General features: G+C 43.1%; 1 protein-coding gene across 7 annotated transcripts; it reads left to right on the top strand.

Moving 5' to 3' along the window:
- Positions 1 to 742: 742 nt before the first annotated feature.
- ZNF436 (zinc finger protein 436) lies at positions 743 to 9,651 on the top strand. 7 transcript variants are annotated; one of them, XM_043909198.1, is made up of 4 exons: positions 743 to 1,265; positions 2,573 to 2,665; positions 3,466 to 3,592; positions 5,917 to 9,651. In XM_043909198.1, the coding sequence occupies exons 2-4, from the start codon at positions 2,633 to 2,635 to the stop codon at positions 7,167 to 7,169; spliced, it is 1,413 nt and encodes a 470-aa protein (XP_043765133.1). In that variant the 5' UTR covers positions 743 to 1,265; positions 2,573 to 2,632; the 3' UTR covers positions 7,170 to 9,651. The 7 variants fall into 7 exon arrangements, with proteins under 7 accessions (XP_043765133.1, XP_043765140.1, XP_043765138.1 ...); XM_043909201.1 differs by lacking the exon at positions 743 to 1,265 and adding an exon at positions 1,798 to 1,939; XM_043909200.1 differs by lacking the exon at positions 743 to 1,265 and adding an exon at positions 2,020 to 2,180.
- The last annotated feature ends 9,356 nt before the right edge of the window (positions 9,652 to 19,007 follow it).

The following is a 19,007-nucleotide window of genomic DNA, read 5'->3' as shown; positions in this document are numbered from 1 at the left end:
AGATCTCCACAGCTATCCAGCCACTCCGACTTCTCAGATGTTCTGAGCCAGTGAAAATATCCACAGGCTTTCTGAAAGTCTCTCCTGCCACCAAAGGCAGGATTAATAGTAATATCAACGATCATCTGAGTGCTCTCTCTGTATGGAGTGCTTTAAATCATCTTACTGCTCACCACCACCTTAGGTATGGATTACCCAATTTCACCAGAAAGGGAAGCGGGCCTGGAGCGATGAAATGACTTTCCAAAGAGATACACAGCCTGGATTCCAACCTAGGTCTGTCTGACCTTGATGCCCACACACTTCCCCCACTCAGGACACCACCTCTTGGGGATCCTCTACGATTCTATGTTTTTGTGTGTGTGGTTCCCATATTAATTTTAGATGGGGGAGGGATGGTACAATTCTGTGGTATCTAAAAAATTTCTTACCTCACAGTTGGCAGTGGGGAGTGGGGGAGTCTGCCTCCTGGCTGGGTAGGGTCCTGAGTTCTTTCTAAACACTTGAGTTATTAACCATAAATAACGGGGCACTGGGAACAGGACACTCACTAATAAAAGCGTAGCCTAGAGTCACGTTTGATGAAAAAAATTCAAGTCACTTGGTGGGTGGACATATCTGCAAAACAAAAGAAAAGCCCCTTTCCCAGCCCAGGCAGAGAAGTCTCCTGTACAGTTAGAGACAACAGGCTTCTGGGCACATGGCCAAGGTTCTGGGGATATTTATAACTTGAAGAGGGTGGGAGTCCCTAATAAGCTGCTATATTCTTTTTCCATCACTTCCCTCTCCAAGGCTACAGCGAGCTCGGAGCTCTCCTTCGCGCAGAATGCCTGCTCTCCCTAGTGCTCCGCTTCCATTGTCTCATTTTCTCATCCTGGCTGGGGAAAGGGAAGGCTGCAAGTCCTTCCGTTCGGAAGAGCTCCAGTTGAATGCAGCTTAGCTGCTGGTGATATTTCTTGGCTAGTTCTGTGGTCTCAGAGATCTGCCTAGGAGCCTGTGGTTTCTCTGAGCTGCCTGAGAGTCTGATGTTTCGGGAATTCTGTGAGTCTTTGGGAACCGCCTACCATCTCTGGGCTTTGCCTGCATGTCTACGGATTCGAGATCTACCTGCAGGTCTAAGATATCCAGGGTCTGCCGGTGATCCCTAGAATCTTTCCAAACGTCCGCAGTCTCAAGAGAACTCTGCTTGCGGATTTGAAATCTGTTTTGAGGCCTCTTGGATCTTTTGAAGCCGGAGACCTAACGCATCTTTTGCGGGCCAGGAGGTGAGTCTGTTGGTTCCCAATTCGGGTTTTCGGCTTCCTGCCTTAAGTCGGTCAAGGGCTGGTAACATCCTGAGAGCCCGTTGGGCTTAAGCCGTTAGAGGCCCACGATCCCATCGACGCGGGAGGGCACCAGGAACTCTTTTAGCAGGCAAGCCCTCGGGGATAATAAGGACAGGCTTTCCGAACCCCCGGGCCCGGCTCGCTCCACCTTACGCGCCCTATAACCCACCCTCGCTTCTGACTTCGCTCCGGCTTTTGCTTCCCCTCCGCTAGGCGCAAATCAGCCGGCCGCTCAAGGGGAGCCTGTTTTAGAAGGACGCGGTTGGATATCCCTACAGGGTTAACAGCGATGGAGCCGGGACCCAGCCGGGCCCTGCCGCGGACCTCACTCTCCTGCGGACGGGCTGCGCGGTGCCTCCTGGGAGTTGTAGTCTGCGCAGCAGTGTGAGAATGCCGCGGTGGCTGCTGGGAGATGTAGTGCGTGGGTGGAGCTCAAAGTTCCAGCGCGGCCGCCGAGTCTCCCCTGGGGAGTGGGCGGCTGCTGCTTTCCTCTCAAGTCTGGGTCGTCAGATGAGAGCTAATCCCAGAGGAACCCAACACAGGCCAGCACCTATATTAGGCTCAATGTCGCAGTTAAGCTTAACTTAAGCTCGACTCAAGATAAACTTCTAGAGGTGTGACGAGAAGCAGGGCAACCTCTCTGGCTTAATCCGGCTGCTCTCTCCAAGAGAAGAAAGTGAAAGATACTCCGCCCTGGCTAGGAGGACGCGCTTTTTTCCTTCACCCTTTTGTTCTTTCCCTCCGTGGCTTTTGGCCTCTTGACTGGCCTTTGTACGACAGAGTGGAACTCCAACTCCCGACAGGCCACGGGGTCGGGCGCAGGCGCGCTAAAGGGGCTCTGCCGGGCTACGGGAGGTGGGCCTAATACTCGGAATCTAATTGGCAGAGTGCTTTTGGAGCTTCGCTCGCTGATTGGCCGAGGCAGCTGCCGGAAAGGGCCCAGCCTCGCCATGGAGGAGCAGAGGCGTTCTGTGGGCTGGGCTGAGAGCCTCCTCCCTGAGAGAGCATCGGCTTGACCCCCGGGTCCGGGAGGGACCGAGCCAGGGGGTTGTCTTATTAAATTCTGGCAGCCTCCACCCCTTGGTGGCGGAGACACAGAGGGCGGGTCGCGCTCGAGGGTCAGGGAGGAGAGTGACCCGGCCCGGGTTCAGGGCCCTCCCCACCCGCCTGGGCGGCCAGAACTCAAGCCCCGGGGAGTGGGCAGGGCCTGTTTCTGTGCCTCACGCCCTGCTTTTCGCCTCCTTTAGCGCTGTCTGCTAGCTGCTTTTCCTGCTGTCTCTCCTGGGAGGCGAATCCTTGAGCCCGAGATGGCAGCCACCCTGCTCATGGCTGGGTCCCAGGTAAGCCGGGGGTGGCTTCTCGGACCCTGCCTGTGCTTAACCACCTCGTGCCCGCGTTTCTTTGCTTTGCAAATCCCTATGGGAAATTCCCTCGGATTAGTAATTCGCTTGCTTTGCCACTCTGCCTCCAGAGACCCAGTATCAGGACAGTATAGCCACAAACAAGCATTTATTGAACACCTGCTGTTTGCCTTTCAATACTAGGGAGACAAAGATGGATGGAACGTGCCCTCCCTGTCTGCTCAGTCTGTAGGAAGACAGATGCATCCGGTTAGCCATGAAACTAGCGTGATAAAAGCACTATTTTCTGTAGGAGCAAGGTGCTGTGGGAACCAAGAAGTGGGAGTATTCTCTCTGAGGTGTGGGAGGGAGGAGTGGAGCAGAGCGCGGAATGGGCGGCGGGGAGTGGGGGGGGGGGAGGGCACTGAGGAACAGCTGGTGCTGGAACAGGGTTTTAAGGAATAGTAGGATTTCACTAGTCCGAGGAAGATACTCCAAGAAAAGAGGAACGTTGTAGGTAAAGGTATGGAATGATGTAGATGTTCGATGTGTGCTGAGAAGAGTACTGTTAAGAGGAGGGCAGGGGTATCCGGCCACGGGACCAAAGCAATCTGCTCATAAATTGCTGTCTCCTGAACCACATCTCTTTGTTGCTTACTTATTTCTCCTTTGGATTCTACATATCAGACCTAATGCCTTTTGCCTTCTCAACAATTCTAGCCATGTCTCTCGTTTCAAGAAGAAAAATTGGTACTAACTTCCTAGATACCAAGTATTGAGGAAGCAATGTGTGATTTCAGGCACCTGTGACATTTGAAGATATGGCCATGTACCTCACCCGGGAAGAATGGAGACCTCTGGACCCTACACAAAGGGACATTTACAGGGATGTTATGCAGGAGAATTATGGAAATGTTGTCTCATTAGGTAAGAATTCTCTTTCTCCACCCCACGTTTTTTGAGACTATCAAAAATGCCTTAGCTCTTTCAACACAACCTAGTTACTTGATTTTTAAAGCACCTAATTGGATTTTGGCGTGGGCTGAGTCCTCAGGCAGATCTTTGAGTGAGGGAATATCAAGGTCATGTCGTCTAGGATGAAAGATTGTTTCTGTGCATTTTAGAAACACTCAGATTTCTTGTGCCCTGAATCATTTGCCATTCTCCAGCCTGTTTGTACAGATCACTGACCAAACAGGTCTGACATAATGGTACTTGCCAGGTTATAAATGCCCCTGTAAATGGTGCTTTTACTAGAAGATGAAGGGGTGCTGACCGAGGTTGACAGGAGGGCAAAAGCCACCTTTTTGTGTTTGTTTTGGCTTCAGAGCCCTAGCTTTGCCTCGGGTCCTTTATTTATCCACAGTAGGTACTTGTCTAGAGATGTTTCAGAGTTGATCATAGATTTTGAGTGTGTCAGATGCTGTTCCAGGAGAATCCTGAACTAAATGAGATCACAAATTCTATTAAAGAGGGAAGCTAATTTTTTTTAATGGCCTGCAAACCTGTCTTCTGTGAGATACCCTTTTGTCTGGGTGCAATAGAATAAACTGTTCTTGAGCTGAACAGTCTTTTGACTCACTTTGTCTCCTGTTAGGACTTGACAGAAGTTAGCAACCATGTATGGTTCACTAGGTTATCTGCCATTCATTAGGATTATTTCTTTTTCTGAAAGCTTTATCCCCATAGCTTTTAACAAAGAAATGGCAACTCTGAAGGGTTTCCTGTTTAACCTGGACTCTCTCTGATGTCTCAACTTTCTTGGATCCTTCCTTTAGAAATGCAACTAGAAATGACTCTATCTACCCAGATCTGTGGTAGTCAGGAACCCAAGTATTCCACTTAATCCAACAAAAACAAGAAATTAGAATCTTAAAGAAATGTGAATTTATACTTCAGTGGTCCAGCCCAAGGAATGCTTGTTGGAAAGATGGAAACATGGAAGCACCAAAAAAAAAAAAAAAAAAAAGTTTCTTGCCCAAATAAGTTTGGGAATGGGTTAAATAATGTTTACAAGACTTTTTTTTAACCTTCAGACTCCTCAGAACCTATAATCTGGTATCAGGGCATTTTAAATTTCTAGGAAGAGGATGTTGTATGCACCATTTACCAAACTAATTTGTCCATGGACCTTTTTCCCCCAGAATACCTAGTAACCTCTTTATAAAAAGTGTACCAAGAGACACAACTTGGAAAAGACGTGACTGGTAGAAAGTTTCTTATACACAGTGACTTTGTGTATTTTGATTTTCTTTTAAAGTCTTTACCTAGTCAATGCCAAAAGCATTCTGAACCAGGCATCTTTTTTGCCTTCTCCAACTGTCTCACTTCTGTTTGCATTAAAAGGCCAGTGAGGAGGAGATCCCTTGCAGTCCAGTGCTTAAGACTCTGCTCTTTCAATGCAGAGGGTGTGGGTTCAATTCCAGTCTGGGAACTAAGATCCCAAAAGCTGCATGGTGAAGCAGGAAAAAAAAAAAAGTACAAAAAAAAAAAGCCGCTGAAAAGTAGCAAGTAACTTTGGCAGTCATTTTTCCTGTCAAGTGAGACCTGATATAGATTGATAAAAATCTGTTTTTCTCCATGCTAACCCAGTAAGTCCATTTTTTTCCCCTAGTAGGTGCTTAGTGGATATTAAATAATGCTAATGATGAAGACTTGACAAGAACATACAATATACACACACATGCATTCACATAGAAAATATCTAGGCTCTTTGCTTTTAGAAGTTCTAATTTAGAGTCTTATATTTTCTTTTATATATATATATTTATTTATTTGGCTGTGCTGGGTCTTAGTTGTGGCACACAGTTTTAGTTGCAGCATGTGGGATCTAGTTCCCTGACCAGGGATCAAACCCTGGCCCCCTGCATTAGGAGCTTGAAGTCTTAGCCACTGGACCACCAGGGAAGTTCCTAGAGTCTTTTATATTTTCTATTTCTGGTTTTCTTCTTTTGAAACACCAGGAACGTATATAATTTGAATAAAGAACCATTAACTGTAGTGATTCAAAGCATTAACTTTTATCAAGACACCTGGATTTGTATCTTAGCTTTACCATTTACTACTGTTTAACCTTTTGTGAACCATTTCTGTGGACCTTGGATTTCTCATTCATAAAGTGGACATCATCATGATGTCTGGTGCTCAGGGTGGTTGAGGTAATTCACATAAAGAACTTAGCACAGTGCCCAGCACACAGTAGATCATTTTTGTGTGTGTTTACCAATAATATTCTTTACCCTTGATTACAGATTTTGAAATCAGGAGTGAAAACGAGGTGAATCCAAAGCAAGAGATTAGTGAAGATGTGGAATTTGAGACTGCATCTGAAAGACCTGTTGGTAATACTGAGGAAAATCCTGAAAGTGAAGAGGCCTTTGACAACAGGGATAGATCAGAAAGACAATGGGGAGATTTAACGGCAGAAGAGTGGGTAAGCTATCCTCTCCAGCAAGTCACAGATCTGCTTGTCCACAAAGAAGTCCACACAAGCATCCGATATCATATATGTTCTCATTGTGGAAAGGCCTTTAGTCAGATCTCAGACCTTAATCGGCATCAGAAAACCCACACGGGTGACAGACCCTATAAGTGTTATGAATGCGGGAAGGGCTTCAGTCGGAGTTCCCACCTTATTCAACATCAAAGAACACACACTGGGGAGAGGCCCTATGACTGTAATGAATGTGGGAAAAGTTTTGGAAGAAGCTCTCACCTCATTCAGCATCAGACAATCCACACTGGAGAAAAGCCTCACAAATGTAATGAGTGTGGGAAGAGTTTCTGCCGGCTGTCTCACCTCATCCAGCACCAAAGGACCCACAGTGGGGAAAAACCCTACGAGTGTGAGGAGTGTGGGAAAAGCTTCAGCCGGAGCTCTCACCTAGCTCAGCACCAGAGGACCCACACAGGTGAGAAGCCTTATGAATGTAACGAATGCGGGCGAGGCTTCAGTGAGAGATCTGATCTCATCAAACACTATCGCGTCCACACAGGGGAGAGACCCTACAAGTGTGATGAGTGTGGGAAGAATTTCAGTCAGAACTCTGACCTTGTGCGCCATCGCAGAGCCCACACGGGGGAAAAGCCGTACCACTGTAATGAATGTGGGGAGAATTTCAGCCGCATCTCACACTTGGTTCAGCACCAGAGAACCCACACTGGGGAAAAGCCATATGAATGTAATGCCTGTGGGAAAAGCTTCAGCCGGAGCTCTCACCTCATCACACACCAGAAAATTCACACTGGAGAGAAGCCCTACGAGTGCAACGAGTGTTGGCGAAGCTTTGGTGAAAGGTCAGACCTAATTAAACACCAGAGAACCCACACAGGAGAGAAACCCTATGAGTGTGTGCAGTGTGGAAAAGGATTCACCCAGAGCTCCAACCTCATCACACATCAAAGAGTTCATACAGGAGAAAAGCCTTATGAATGTACAGAATGTGAGAAGAGTTTCAGCCGGAGCTCAGCTCTTATTAAACATAAAAGAGTGCACACTGACTAAGTCCTGTAATTATGAATGGGGAATGATTCATTTGAAGGTACAATTGTATTCTGTATCAAAGAGCTCTGTCAAGACTGAAGCTTCTCTTACTGTGCTGAATTTCTTTCTTGTGGGTCACCATTTAAAATATCACAGAAGACAAGCCACTTGAAATTCTGACCCATGGCTTTGGGAATATTATTCTCTCTTGCAAAATAGTGATTTGTATTCTCTCAGTACTAGCGAATTATTTCATCAAAGTCAGCCTCACAAATAACTGGAAATCTGAAGACCAGGTGATAAATGCTGGTAAATGCTCAGGCCTGGAAATGGAGTAAATCTTTCAAAGTAATTTCTCCCATCCTTGACCCAAAGAGCTATACTAGGAGAAATGTTGAACTGTGATAGGGTGGTCACAGCTGCTTTGGAAAAAAACAACCAGAGACTTTGCCTGAATTGCCACACCTATTCACTCACCATAGTAGCTGGGCACACACATCTTCCCTTCAAAGGGCTTTCTCCTTGAGTTGCTCATGCATTTGTATCTTTCTATCTTCCTGAGAGCAGGATTCTGCACGGTGAAGGCAATGATCATCGCTTTTCTCCTCATTGTTTCTAATTAACTTTTTTTAAAGCTTTCCTCTTTGTGAAAGCTAACTGAAGATTCAGATTGAAAGGAAAAATGAGACACAGATTTGGGGACCAAGGACTCATCAACAGTGGTGATTTTAGCAAGAGATGCCCACTGTTGTTATTGCCATTGATCAGAATTTAAGAATTTTCTTTGGGGATCACTGTAGGGAATATTGTAGGGAAAATATCTTCAAGGAAAGCTAGGACCATAAGTGATGGTGGAGCATAAGGAGCAAGTGGAATTGACTGGGGAAGGAAGCATAGAGTTCCTTCCCAAGGAATCAGGTCGTTTCTGTATTCTTTCCCCTCTACCCTTTAAGATCAAATCTCCCTGTACTGCTAACTCTAGGATTTGATAAGGGCCACATCCCAGTGTTTATCTTAGCTTGCATAAGGGCATGTGTATGTACAGTGAAATGTGTATTCTTGTTGTTTTTCCAATAGCAGAAACTGAATTCACACTGAATTAGCATGCTCTTGGGTGATATTGATCATGTGACAGAAAAACCGACATAACTCCAACGTGAGAAATGTCCTTTTGTTCATTCTTTATGAAAAAAATTTAAACACTAGTGCTCTTGTGTGCACTCTCCTGAAAGATCTGTACAGAACCAAGCACTTGTTTATATGTATTAGTCTTGGAGATAATTACCAAATAGGTTGATTGTCCTAGTCTCAGACTGAATGATCTTCTCTTTGCCCTAGTCACAAGGAATTAATAAACCTAGATAGGAATGTATTTCCATTCTCTCAGCTTACAAATTTAACCTGTTTATGTCAGCATTGACCCAATTTAAGCCCAGTAATGTCAATTCTCCTTATCTCAGTTCAAATAGGAATTAAGAAATATCCCAAATGTTGATGCATATCCAAGCATTTGGGGGTGGGAGTGGGAGGGAATCAATGTCCAGGAATGGGGGCTAGAGTAAGGAATATATTTTTTCTTGAGTCTGCCCCAAATACTGTGCTTTATTGTGAGTGTTGTAACATTTGAAAAACCTTTGCCATAACTCTTTGGGACTTGGTGTTAAAAGAGCCAGTGGTCTTTCTTGGGTAGTGTACTATAGTGATTTCCTGTGATCCACCGCCCTGTGGGTCTGCATCCCTTGCAGTAACAACCTCAGAAGTAACAGTGAAATACTCCACCAAGTAGATGTCTTTATGTTGCCACTCCTATTTAAATACAGATTTGGGCAGGGAGCATGTTCTTTGTTCTATACGAAATCTAGCTGTGGGTATTCCTATTTTAATTGTTGAATGACTTACATGTTCTTGATGACTAAAGTCAAACGTGTCTTTTTCCCATATCAGTGTTGCTGATGGTTTTAATGAATACCAAAATTCTCCTGTTGTTTCTGTGAGCTGCTAGGGGCATTAGCTTCGGAATGGCCAGAGAAGATATCATCTCCATGACCTAACTGTATTTTACCCGCTTTTCCTTCCTTATTCTCCTGCCTTACCCCCAACCTGTTCCTTCTGCTGCTTTTGGCTTCTAAGTGCCCCAGCCTTCTCAGCAGACATGTACACTCCAGTTGGGAAGTTAAAAGGGCAGAGGGCCAGACCAGCTCTATCTCCTCTCTTCCTGCCAGTTGTTGCCCATTTGCTGCGTTGAACTCTGTGTAAAGTTATCCATCAGTCTCTCTTTGCTAAAGCTTTCTGCATGCCTTCTGCTCCCAAGTCTCTGGCTGCTTCTGCACATACCCTGAACACATTGTGCCTGTTTTCTATGGTTGTGGAGAGTGAGTGAACAAGTTAAGTATGTAGCGCAGTTTTCCTTCTGGTATTGGTCACAGTTATACTAGTGTCTATCTCCATCTGTATTATTCTAACAATATTCTGTAATTAAAAGTAAAATTTTTAAAATCAAAAAGTGGAGAATTATTTTAGTAATTCAGCACCAATTCACAAAACAACTTTTCATCAGATTCATTAAAATTGGGCACAATTGGTTTTTTATATTAATGCCTTTGTATAGATGTTCTTGTGGGAACCTGGGAAGTGTCTTCACATATTGGTCAACCTTTTGGATATTGCCATATTTTGGGGAGATGCAAAAACCTGGGCATTTCCTATGAAGATTAGGCTGATGGCAAAGCAACATGGAAATATTTAGTATGGGTAACTCATTAACTTTGGGGAAGGAAAACAAAAGCAAAAAAAAAAAAAAAAAAACCAAAAGGGAAAAATGAGGGGAGGCCATATTGCTTGAAGGAGATATTTTTGGGTATCTGTTAATACTAAAACAGTTTCTACTAAATTAGTATTAGGATCCCAGAACAGAGATATGTCTTAAAAATAGTCAAAGGCTCTCAATTCATGACAAAATTTCACAGTCTGCCTAAGGCAGTGATTATTTTCTAGTAGGTTGTGGCCACAATCTTCAAATTTCTTACAAGTAATTTTATCTTAGGAAGCGTTTTTTTTTTTTTTTTTTTTAATGGAAGACCAATTTAGACAGAGGTAGGGAGTAGAAATACTTTAAACTGGGAGGAAATACAAATATGAAAGAAAAATTTTAATTTACCCAATAGCCAAGACTTGAAAGAGATTTTATAAATTGTCAGACTTTTGGGGGGAGTGGTGAGGGGCTGTGCCACATGGCTTCTGGGCTCTTACTTCCCCAACCAAAGATGACACCTGTGCCCTTGGCAGTGAAAGCTCAGAATCTAACCACTGGATCTCCAGGCAGTTGGCATAAACATTTCTTAAAACTTTTTTTCTCCTTCCTACACATTCAGCATTTTTTATCTCTGGAAAGGAAAGTTCACGGAAAATGCTGGAGAAATTGACCTGGCACCTCTCCTGAAGGGTATTTAGTATGTTAATATTTCGCCATTATTCTAATAGAGGCAGATTTCCTTCTCTGAATTTTCTCTAGGTGGCTAGCCCTTGGTTAGGGTTGTGCTTCTAGGCCATTTGGACTCCACTGAGTCCATTGAAATGATAATTTGTTAAATGGTTACATAGTGTTTCAAAGGTTAGTGTTCCTGCTGAAAAAGGAGTTCTGTGCCTCAGGAGAAACTTACTCTTTGAAGCATTGGTTAGATGCCCATATCTGTACAGTAGAGGAGCTGCCGACTGGGACCGCCTTATCTCTAGGAGACTTCAAGATAAAAAGGCTGTTAGTGAAAAACAACTGAGGAGTAAAATGGATTGAAGAAAATTACCCTGTAATGATCTAAAATGGTTTCATGGTGAATCTCATTGTGTTTATCTGTTTTCCTAAATGGTTCGTACACAAAGTCTGTTTCATTTTTACCTTCTTTAAAGGTGCTTTTGTTTTTCCCTTTGGGAGAGACTGAAGCTGATGATACCAAAATCTCACTTTGAATTTCATAGCATCCCCTATGGCTGCCTTCTAGACATCACTCAGAAATTACCCAGGCAGACCTGAAACTGAATCTACCACTTTGTTCTATCACTACCATCACCCTTCACCTGCTCCTTCTGTACTTCCAAACTCAGTCATGGTCTAATCATCCATGCTAGAAACTTGTACTTCAGTATTTGAAAACTGCTCCTTAAGCCACCCTTCCAAAAGCAAGCATGAAAATCAGTTGCACAATTAGTCTTCCAGTCATTACCTTGCTACCTCCTAAATATTTCTCAAATCGGTCTACCTGCTTTCTGTATTGCCCCCACTTATCATGTAACCTTGGGCAAGTTACTTAGCTTCTCTGTTCCTTGGATTTCCCATCTGTAAAGTGGTGGGTAATTATACCTACCTCACAGAATTGCAAAGATTAAATGAAATAATAGAGCTCAAAATATTAGTTGCAATTATTTAGACCATCCCCAAGCCACATCCTGCTTACTGAAACAACCTCCTAATGAGTCTCCTCTATTTTCAACCCCCTTCCAACTATTCTCCCTAGCTGCAGCTAGAATGATCTTTCTGAAAGGCAAACCCATTCTTGCCACTCTTCTGTGCAAAACTTTCTCATGTTTTCCATGGCCAGTGGCACAGTGTGTGATGTGTGAGGAAGTGAACAAGATCTGGCCTCTGCTGCCCTCCTGAGCTTCGATTCTCTGCACTTCCCCTGCACTTGCAGCACTCTCCAAGCTGCATCTCTTTCTCTCCACTCTTCTGGTCAGCTTCTCTTCATCCTTCAGGTCTCCATGCCTAGCTTGTTCCAGGGAACCTTTCCTGATCCCACAAGACAGGATCAGGTGTTCCTGTTGTGTTCCCTGGGTTTATCCCAGTCAAAGCACTTTATTCCTGTTTTGTAAATGCCTGTTTACTTCTTTGTCTCCTCCACTAGATTTTGATATCCTCCAAGAAATCACTGTGTCTTGCTCACTGTTGTAGCTTCAGTCCCTAGCAAATGTTTGACTTAGAATAGGGAGGCAACAAATATGTCTTAGATAAATGAAAGGAGTTGATGTATCAATTTCATTCCCTCTAGCGGGACTGGTGACTTCATTTCTGATTTTTCACCACACAAGCAACTTATAAAAGAAAGTCTGTAGAAACAGGAGCTGTTCTGTCATTGCATATCTGGTGGGGCCTCATGCAAGAGGGAAAAAGACTCCCAGAGGCTATGTGGTCCTCCCAAGGTAAAACGAGGATAAAGTCACCTACTCTTGAAGCGTCAGTATTCGATGAATCATTGTCATCTTTGGAGGGTTATCTAGGTTTAGACATTATGGCAACTTTGGTAAAATGTTGCAAGGCAAGCTCTCAATACAGGGAGCTTGGGCAGGATTCTAAGCTCCCAGCTGTAGATTTGGCTATTGGTCAACCTCTGAACTCTCCAAGCTGATAATTCTCCAAGTTGAGCATTATAAACCAATAGGTGTTAATATTTTAAGGAGGATCCAGATTCCTTTGAGAATCTAATGAAAGTTTTGACTCTTTTGTTTGAGAGTTCTTTATATATTTTGGATACAGGTCCTTTATCAAATACATGATTTGCAAATATTTCTCCTAGTCTTTGACTTTTCATTACCTTAACAATGTCTTTCAAAGAACCAAAGTTTCACATTTTGATGAAGTCCTGTGTTCTAATAGGATTTTTACCCAAGATTTCCTTTTCTAAGTCTCCTTATTGATAGTTCTCAAGTTACAAGACTCTATCTTTGTTTTTTAGACGAGGGAGGGAAGAAGCATGCTTTCTAGATTCCACCTTCATTTGGTTATATCCACTCTATTGGAATTTGGGTTTTAGCTCAGGTAATACTGCCATTATACCAGAGCAACAGGGCCATCTTTCTGAGCCCTGTATATTAAAGGGTCCTCCTCCAGTTGCACCTTTCCCTGTGGGAGCAGAGGAATGTGCCATCTAGAACTCATACTCCTGTCTCCCCTTCTAGATCACCAACTTCAGTTATCTAGGGCCTTGGACACCTTTGCCCCGACAGCCCACTTCAAGCCTCTTCCCCAAGTTTGTTCTCTTGAAGGCAAACCAAGCTCCATGTGTGTACACATAGCCCTTGGTTTGGGAAGATGGACAGAGACTGGACCTGCAGCCACACATGTGAACACGAGGGCCCTCCTGGGAGAGGACAAAGCCGGAGTAGGACAAGAAGGGGGACAAGCTCTCATTTGTACCCTAGCTCAAGTCCTAGTCCCAGCCTCCAGGCACACAATGAATTGTTTACACCAGTGACTTATTAGGAGTCAAAACCTATGATATCCGGATTTCTGAGGTGAGTAATTTGTTGGATGGATGATTATGCTATGAGTGGAACCCGGGCATACAAAGAGGAGAAATCTGGTCAGGGTACAAAGCATAGAAGTTCATTCATTTAATAAAAACTTGTTGAGCACCAACAGCATACTTGGTATAGGACTGAATGAGATGAAGGCTCCGCCCTTACTGAACTTATATTCTGTGGGGGAGATGGACAAAGGCATACATAAGGTGAGGTGATAACAAATGCAGTAAATAAAAATAAGGGAGTGAAGAGGGACTACTATTTTAGAGAAGACAGTAAAGACTCTCTGAAGTGGTGACATTAGAGAGGAGTTCTGAAGGTGTCAGGATATCTGGAGGAAAGTGTTCTAAGTACTTAATTTACTAAAGAGCAAATGTGAGGGGCTGAGGCAGTGGTTGGCATGCTGGAGGAATAGCACCAGGTTGGGGTGGGTGGAACTCAGTGAGGAAGGGGGCAAATGATGGAAGATAAAAACCATTTTTAGAGACTAGTTGTGGAGTTCAAAAAACCTCTTAACATCCAAACACACTCACATGCCCAGCGGGTAGTTGAGAATATGAGTTCAGAGCTTAGGACCCAAAAGGGGCCAGTAGGTAAGTAGGAATAGTGATGGGGTTTCCCTGGTGGTCCAGTGGTCAAGAATCCACCTCACAACACAGGGCACACTGGTTCGATCTCTGGTCTGGGAAGATCCCACATTCCATGAGGCAACTGAACCTGTGTGCCACAACTACTCAGCTCCTGCTCTAGAGCCTGGGAGTTGCAATTACTGAAGACTGCACGTTCTAGAGCCCATATTCCACAACAGGAGACGCCACTGCAATTAGAAACCCAGGTACCAAAACTAGACAGTAGTCCCTGCTCAACACAGCTAGAGAAAGTCTGAGCACAGCAATGAAGACTCAGGAACAGCCAAAAATAAATAAATTTTTTAAAATAAAAAACATGAGAATAGTGAGTATGGAAATGAATAGTGAAAACCATGCAGGTGACTGGGGTGGCCCTGATAAGAGTGTGAGAACAGCACATATATAATGATGGGCAGAAGAGGGGAGTATTACAGAACCCACAGGAGAATCGGGAGAGGAGCGTCACAGGGCAAAGGCCATACATTTCAAGATGTTCAAATGTAGTAGATATCTAGTGAGATACTCTATTTGAAACTCTTTGTAAATGGAAAAACTTCATGCATACAGTATTATAGTTTGTATTAATGATAATTTCAGAGCACTTTCCCCCTTATTCTAATGGATATTTTTTCCTATTTTTCTTTTTAAATTTTTTGGCTGTGCCATGCGGCCTGTAGGATCTTAGTTCCCCCACCAGGGATTGAACCCAAGCCCCCTCCATTGGGAGCTTGGAGTCTTAACCACTGGACCACCAGGGAAGTCCCTTTAATGGATATTTTAACTTAAGGGTAATGAAACTTTAGCTATACACATATTGTCTATTTATAATCAATTCTTACTATTTTATTGTACTCTCAAAAGTTATACCTAGGGAGCAGGACTCACAATCCCTGTTGAATCTGATTTGTGTAACAGTATATTTAACTTGCATATTGGAATATGGGTAATAATACTTAGAATTCTACTGGATTTCAGTTAAAAGCTTATAGTAACACTTCCTAAAAGATTTGCCACATATAACTCTTCTGTCTGCTCATAGGGAAGCCTTAAAATAATCAGAAGTCAATGGACCAAATGTTATGTTCAACAGTCTCCTAGAGTTTGATTTCTTGAATTTAGGTGGAAGCTGCTACCACCGCCTGTGCCAGTCTCTTTACCAGCTGCAGAGTTCAGTGTCAGTGCAAAGATGCACCAAGGTCCTGGTGGGGACTCTCCAGGGAATTCTGCTGTGGCCAAGCGGAACAAATACGTTGCTGCTGCTGCTGCTAAGTCGCTTCAGTCGTGTCCGACTCTGTGCGACCCCATAGGTGGCAGCCCACCAGGCTCCCCCGTCCCTGGGATTCTCCAGGCAAGAACACTAGAGTGGGGTGCCATTTCCTTCTCCAATGCATGAAAGTGAAAAGTGAAAGTGAAGTCGCTCAGTCGTGTCCAACTCTTAGTGACCCCATGGACTACAGCCCACCAGGCTCCTCCGTCCATGGGATTTTCCAGGCAAGAGTACTGGAGTGGGGTGCCTTTGCCCTCTCCAAACAAATACGTTAAATTTCTCCAAAGACCAAGTGTTCATCACTCTTAAATTGGACTCAGCAATCCTAACTGGCCTTGAAATTTGATTCTTGCTATCTTGAGTTTGATTGAGGGAATGGAAGGCTGGAAAGGAGAGCTCATTTTGCTATTTTTCTTTTTCACTTTTTCTATGTTCTCTCAACAAAACTCCAGGAAAGCAGAGAAATCATGAAAAAAAAAAAAAAGTACAAAAAAGAGTTTAAAAATCAGAGACTACCAGGAATTCCCAGGTGGTCCAGTAGTATGGATTCCATGCTTTCACTGCCTCCGTGTTCAGTTCCTGGTCTGGGAACTAAGATCCCACAAGCCATGAAGTATGACCAAAAGAAAAACAAATCAGAGACTACCAACAAGTTTGGAAATATTAAGTCTTAGAAAGGTGAAGGTTTAACTTTATTGGTTTTGATTCAATGAATCAAACCAATTATGCTCTAGCTATGTAGCAGGATTACGAGACTGTAATTTGGACTTACGTCATAGTTTGAGTCTCAGCTGTCACCTGGGAATTAGTTTCTTCATTTGCAAAATGGAAATGATACCTTTTGCTACTTGCCTTATGTATTGTTGTGAATATTAAATGAGATAGCATGATAGGTGCTTTATAACCATTAACTAGTGCTGTGAAGTCTATATAGGTATAACCTCTATAGGAGATTTTCTAACAAAGCTACTCGACTGTTGCTCCTCAATGTTGACATTTTGTGAGGCCACAATTTTGTTCTTAAACACTGTCGTTTCTCAGAACGTGTTCAAATTGCATTGAGAAGCCAATCTGCAAAGGACATAGGAAAATGTTCTCATTATCTTATATCACAGTTTGCTTTTGGCTCTAAATAGTGTTTTCTAACTTATTCATCATACTGGGGCTTCCCTGACGACTCCCAGTGGTAAAGAATCTATGTGCAATTCAGGAGACGTGGGTTCGACCCCTAGGTTGGGAAGATCCCCTAGAGAAGGAAATGGCAACCCAGTCTAATATGCTTGCCTGGGAAGTCCTATGGACAGAGGATCCTGTCAGGCTACAGTCCATGGGGTCACAAAGGAGTTGGACATGACTTAGCGACTAAACAACAAACTCATCATATTAAAAAAAAAAATTTCATCATATTGACAGTGATGGTTCTTTTTCTTTTTTTGGTTGTGCAGAGTAAAAACCAGGCGTGGGCTTTCTCTGGCTGCAGCGAGCAGGGGTTACTCTTAGTTGCAGTGCTCAGGCTTCACACTGCAGTGGCCTCTCTTGTTGCAGCATAGGCTCTAGAGCATGGGCTAAGTAGTTGTGGTGCATGGGCTTTAGCTACTCTGTGACATGTGGAATCTTCCCAGACCAGGGATTGAACATGTGTCCCTTGCAGTGACAGGTGGATTCTTAACTGCTGAACCACCAAGGAAGCCAAATGATGGTGTGGGTGTGTATGTGTGTGTGTGTTTGACTGGTAAAATATCCATCTCTACAAACGACGAGTCTGGCAACACTAGGACTTCAATCGAAAAGGGGCCTGATGAAGTAGCTCACACCTGTGTTTGAGTCTTAATTCACCTGTGTGGCTTTGAGCAAATGTTTTAACCTCTCTGAGCTTTGTTTCCTCAATAAAATGGAATGTTACTAGCCTTTAAGTTTTCGTGTGAGGATCAGCAACAGCATATATAAAGCACTCAATACATAGTAGTGTTAGTCATTCAGTCATATCTGACTCTGCGATCCCATGGGCTGTAGCCTGCCAGGCTTCTCTGTCCATGGAATTCTCCAGGCAACAATACTGGAGTGGGTATCCATTTCCTTCTTCAGGGGATCTTCCCGACTCAGGGACTGAACCCAGGTCTCCTGCATTGGAAGCAGATTCTTTACTGTCTGAGCCACCAGGGAAGCCCCAGTACATAGTAAGAGCTCCATAAATGGTAGTGATTATTGTTCAAAACACTGCTGTCACTAAGATGGAGAAGCACTCTTCCTGTTTTAAAACAGTTGGATGAATTTGAGAATTGAAGGGAAGTTGATGGGTCAGCTAGGATAATCTTCAAGAGAACAATGTTGCAAAAATGATAAAGCAGGCATGCAGTAAGGTCTTGGAGTCAGTTGATCATAAGCTATTGCATGTCAGCCAGATGGCACTTTATTTTTAAAAGAAGGGTAATCCTAGAAGGTATAAATGAGACACAGTCTTTAGCTCTGGTCAGTCTTGATTGGAGCACTACCATTTTGGAAAGTGGCTTAAAATGGTAACTATTAAAGTATGATGGAGGAAATAAACAGTTCTATTTGACAGTGGGAGAATTCCAAGTAGAACTGAAGTTTTCTAACTCATATTTTCTAACTTATTCATCACATTGGGCTTTCCCCGAGTAGACACCTCTTGGCACCTAAAAACTGTTAACAAGGGTTGGTTGTTGATGTCCTTTTCACTAACATTTTATACATGGTATTTCTTCATTTTCCATTTTTCTCTCCTCATTCTTACTTTCTATATTATTTCGTTTTCATTTCCCCCTGGGTGTGACCTTGAACTGTGGCTGAGATGGCTTAACCTCATGAGTAGCAAGTGAAGGCATTTTTGAAGAAGCTGAACTGATGTAATCTTGTTTGGAGTCTGAGGAATAGACTATTTCCTTTAGAATCAGGAAAGGGACAAGTAAGACAAAAGATTAATCTATGGACCCAATAAAAAGGTTTGATAATTTTAAACATTCTTTGTTACTTCAGGTTGTAAGTAGTAAAAGTCAAAGCTTCAGTTTGAGTATTTGGGTGCTCTGTAATTGTTTAAAGAAGCAAAAGCATGTTGTTCATTGACATACCAGTTGGACCACAGATTTGTTCTGTGACAGGAAGAGCTGTGGACTGGTCTAGCTGTACTGTGTTACCTCATCTTAAAAAGGTTAGAAATATAGCTGGAGCTCTCCCTAGCAATTCATTTTATTATATTTATTTGTATACTTGTCTTGCCTTGTAAACTAGAATGTAACCACTTAAAGGACAGCAATTATATTTCATACTTTCATACAGTGATTTATATGTAGAGGACATACAACAAATATTTGTATAATATCACATTCATGACTACACACACACACACACAATTTTTTTTTTCAAATGCAAAGCTCAGATGCCCATATTTCCAAATTTTAAAAAACCAAGATACACGGTCTGAAAAGGTGGAGTATACTTAGGACCATACAGGTGAGTATTTGACCTCAGAAAATACTTGATGATAGAATCACTTTACTTACAGTATCCAGTCCAGGAGTTTTCATTCTATGTTAAATGGAGAAGGATCTCTGACTGGAATTCACTGGTTCTTCAACTTGAAAGAAAAAAAAATAACTATTTTTGTTAATATACTGCTGAAATTAAGCATTTTTTCCCATTGTGAATACAGGA

The sequence above is a fragment of the Cervus elaphus genome, chromosome 8 (assembly GCF_910594005.1).
Source record: "Cervus elaphus chromosome 8, mCerEla1.1, whole genome shotgun sequence".
Taxonomy (NCBI): Eukaryota; Metazoa; Chordata; class Mammalia; order Artiodactyla; family Cervidae; genus Cervus; species Cervus elaphus.
Note: the sequence above shows the minus strand (reverse complement) of the source record. Positions and strands in the feature narration are given on the sequence as shown.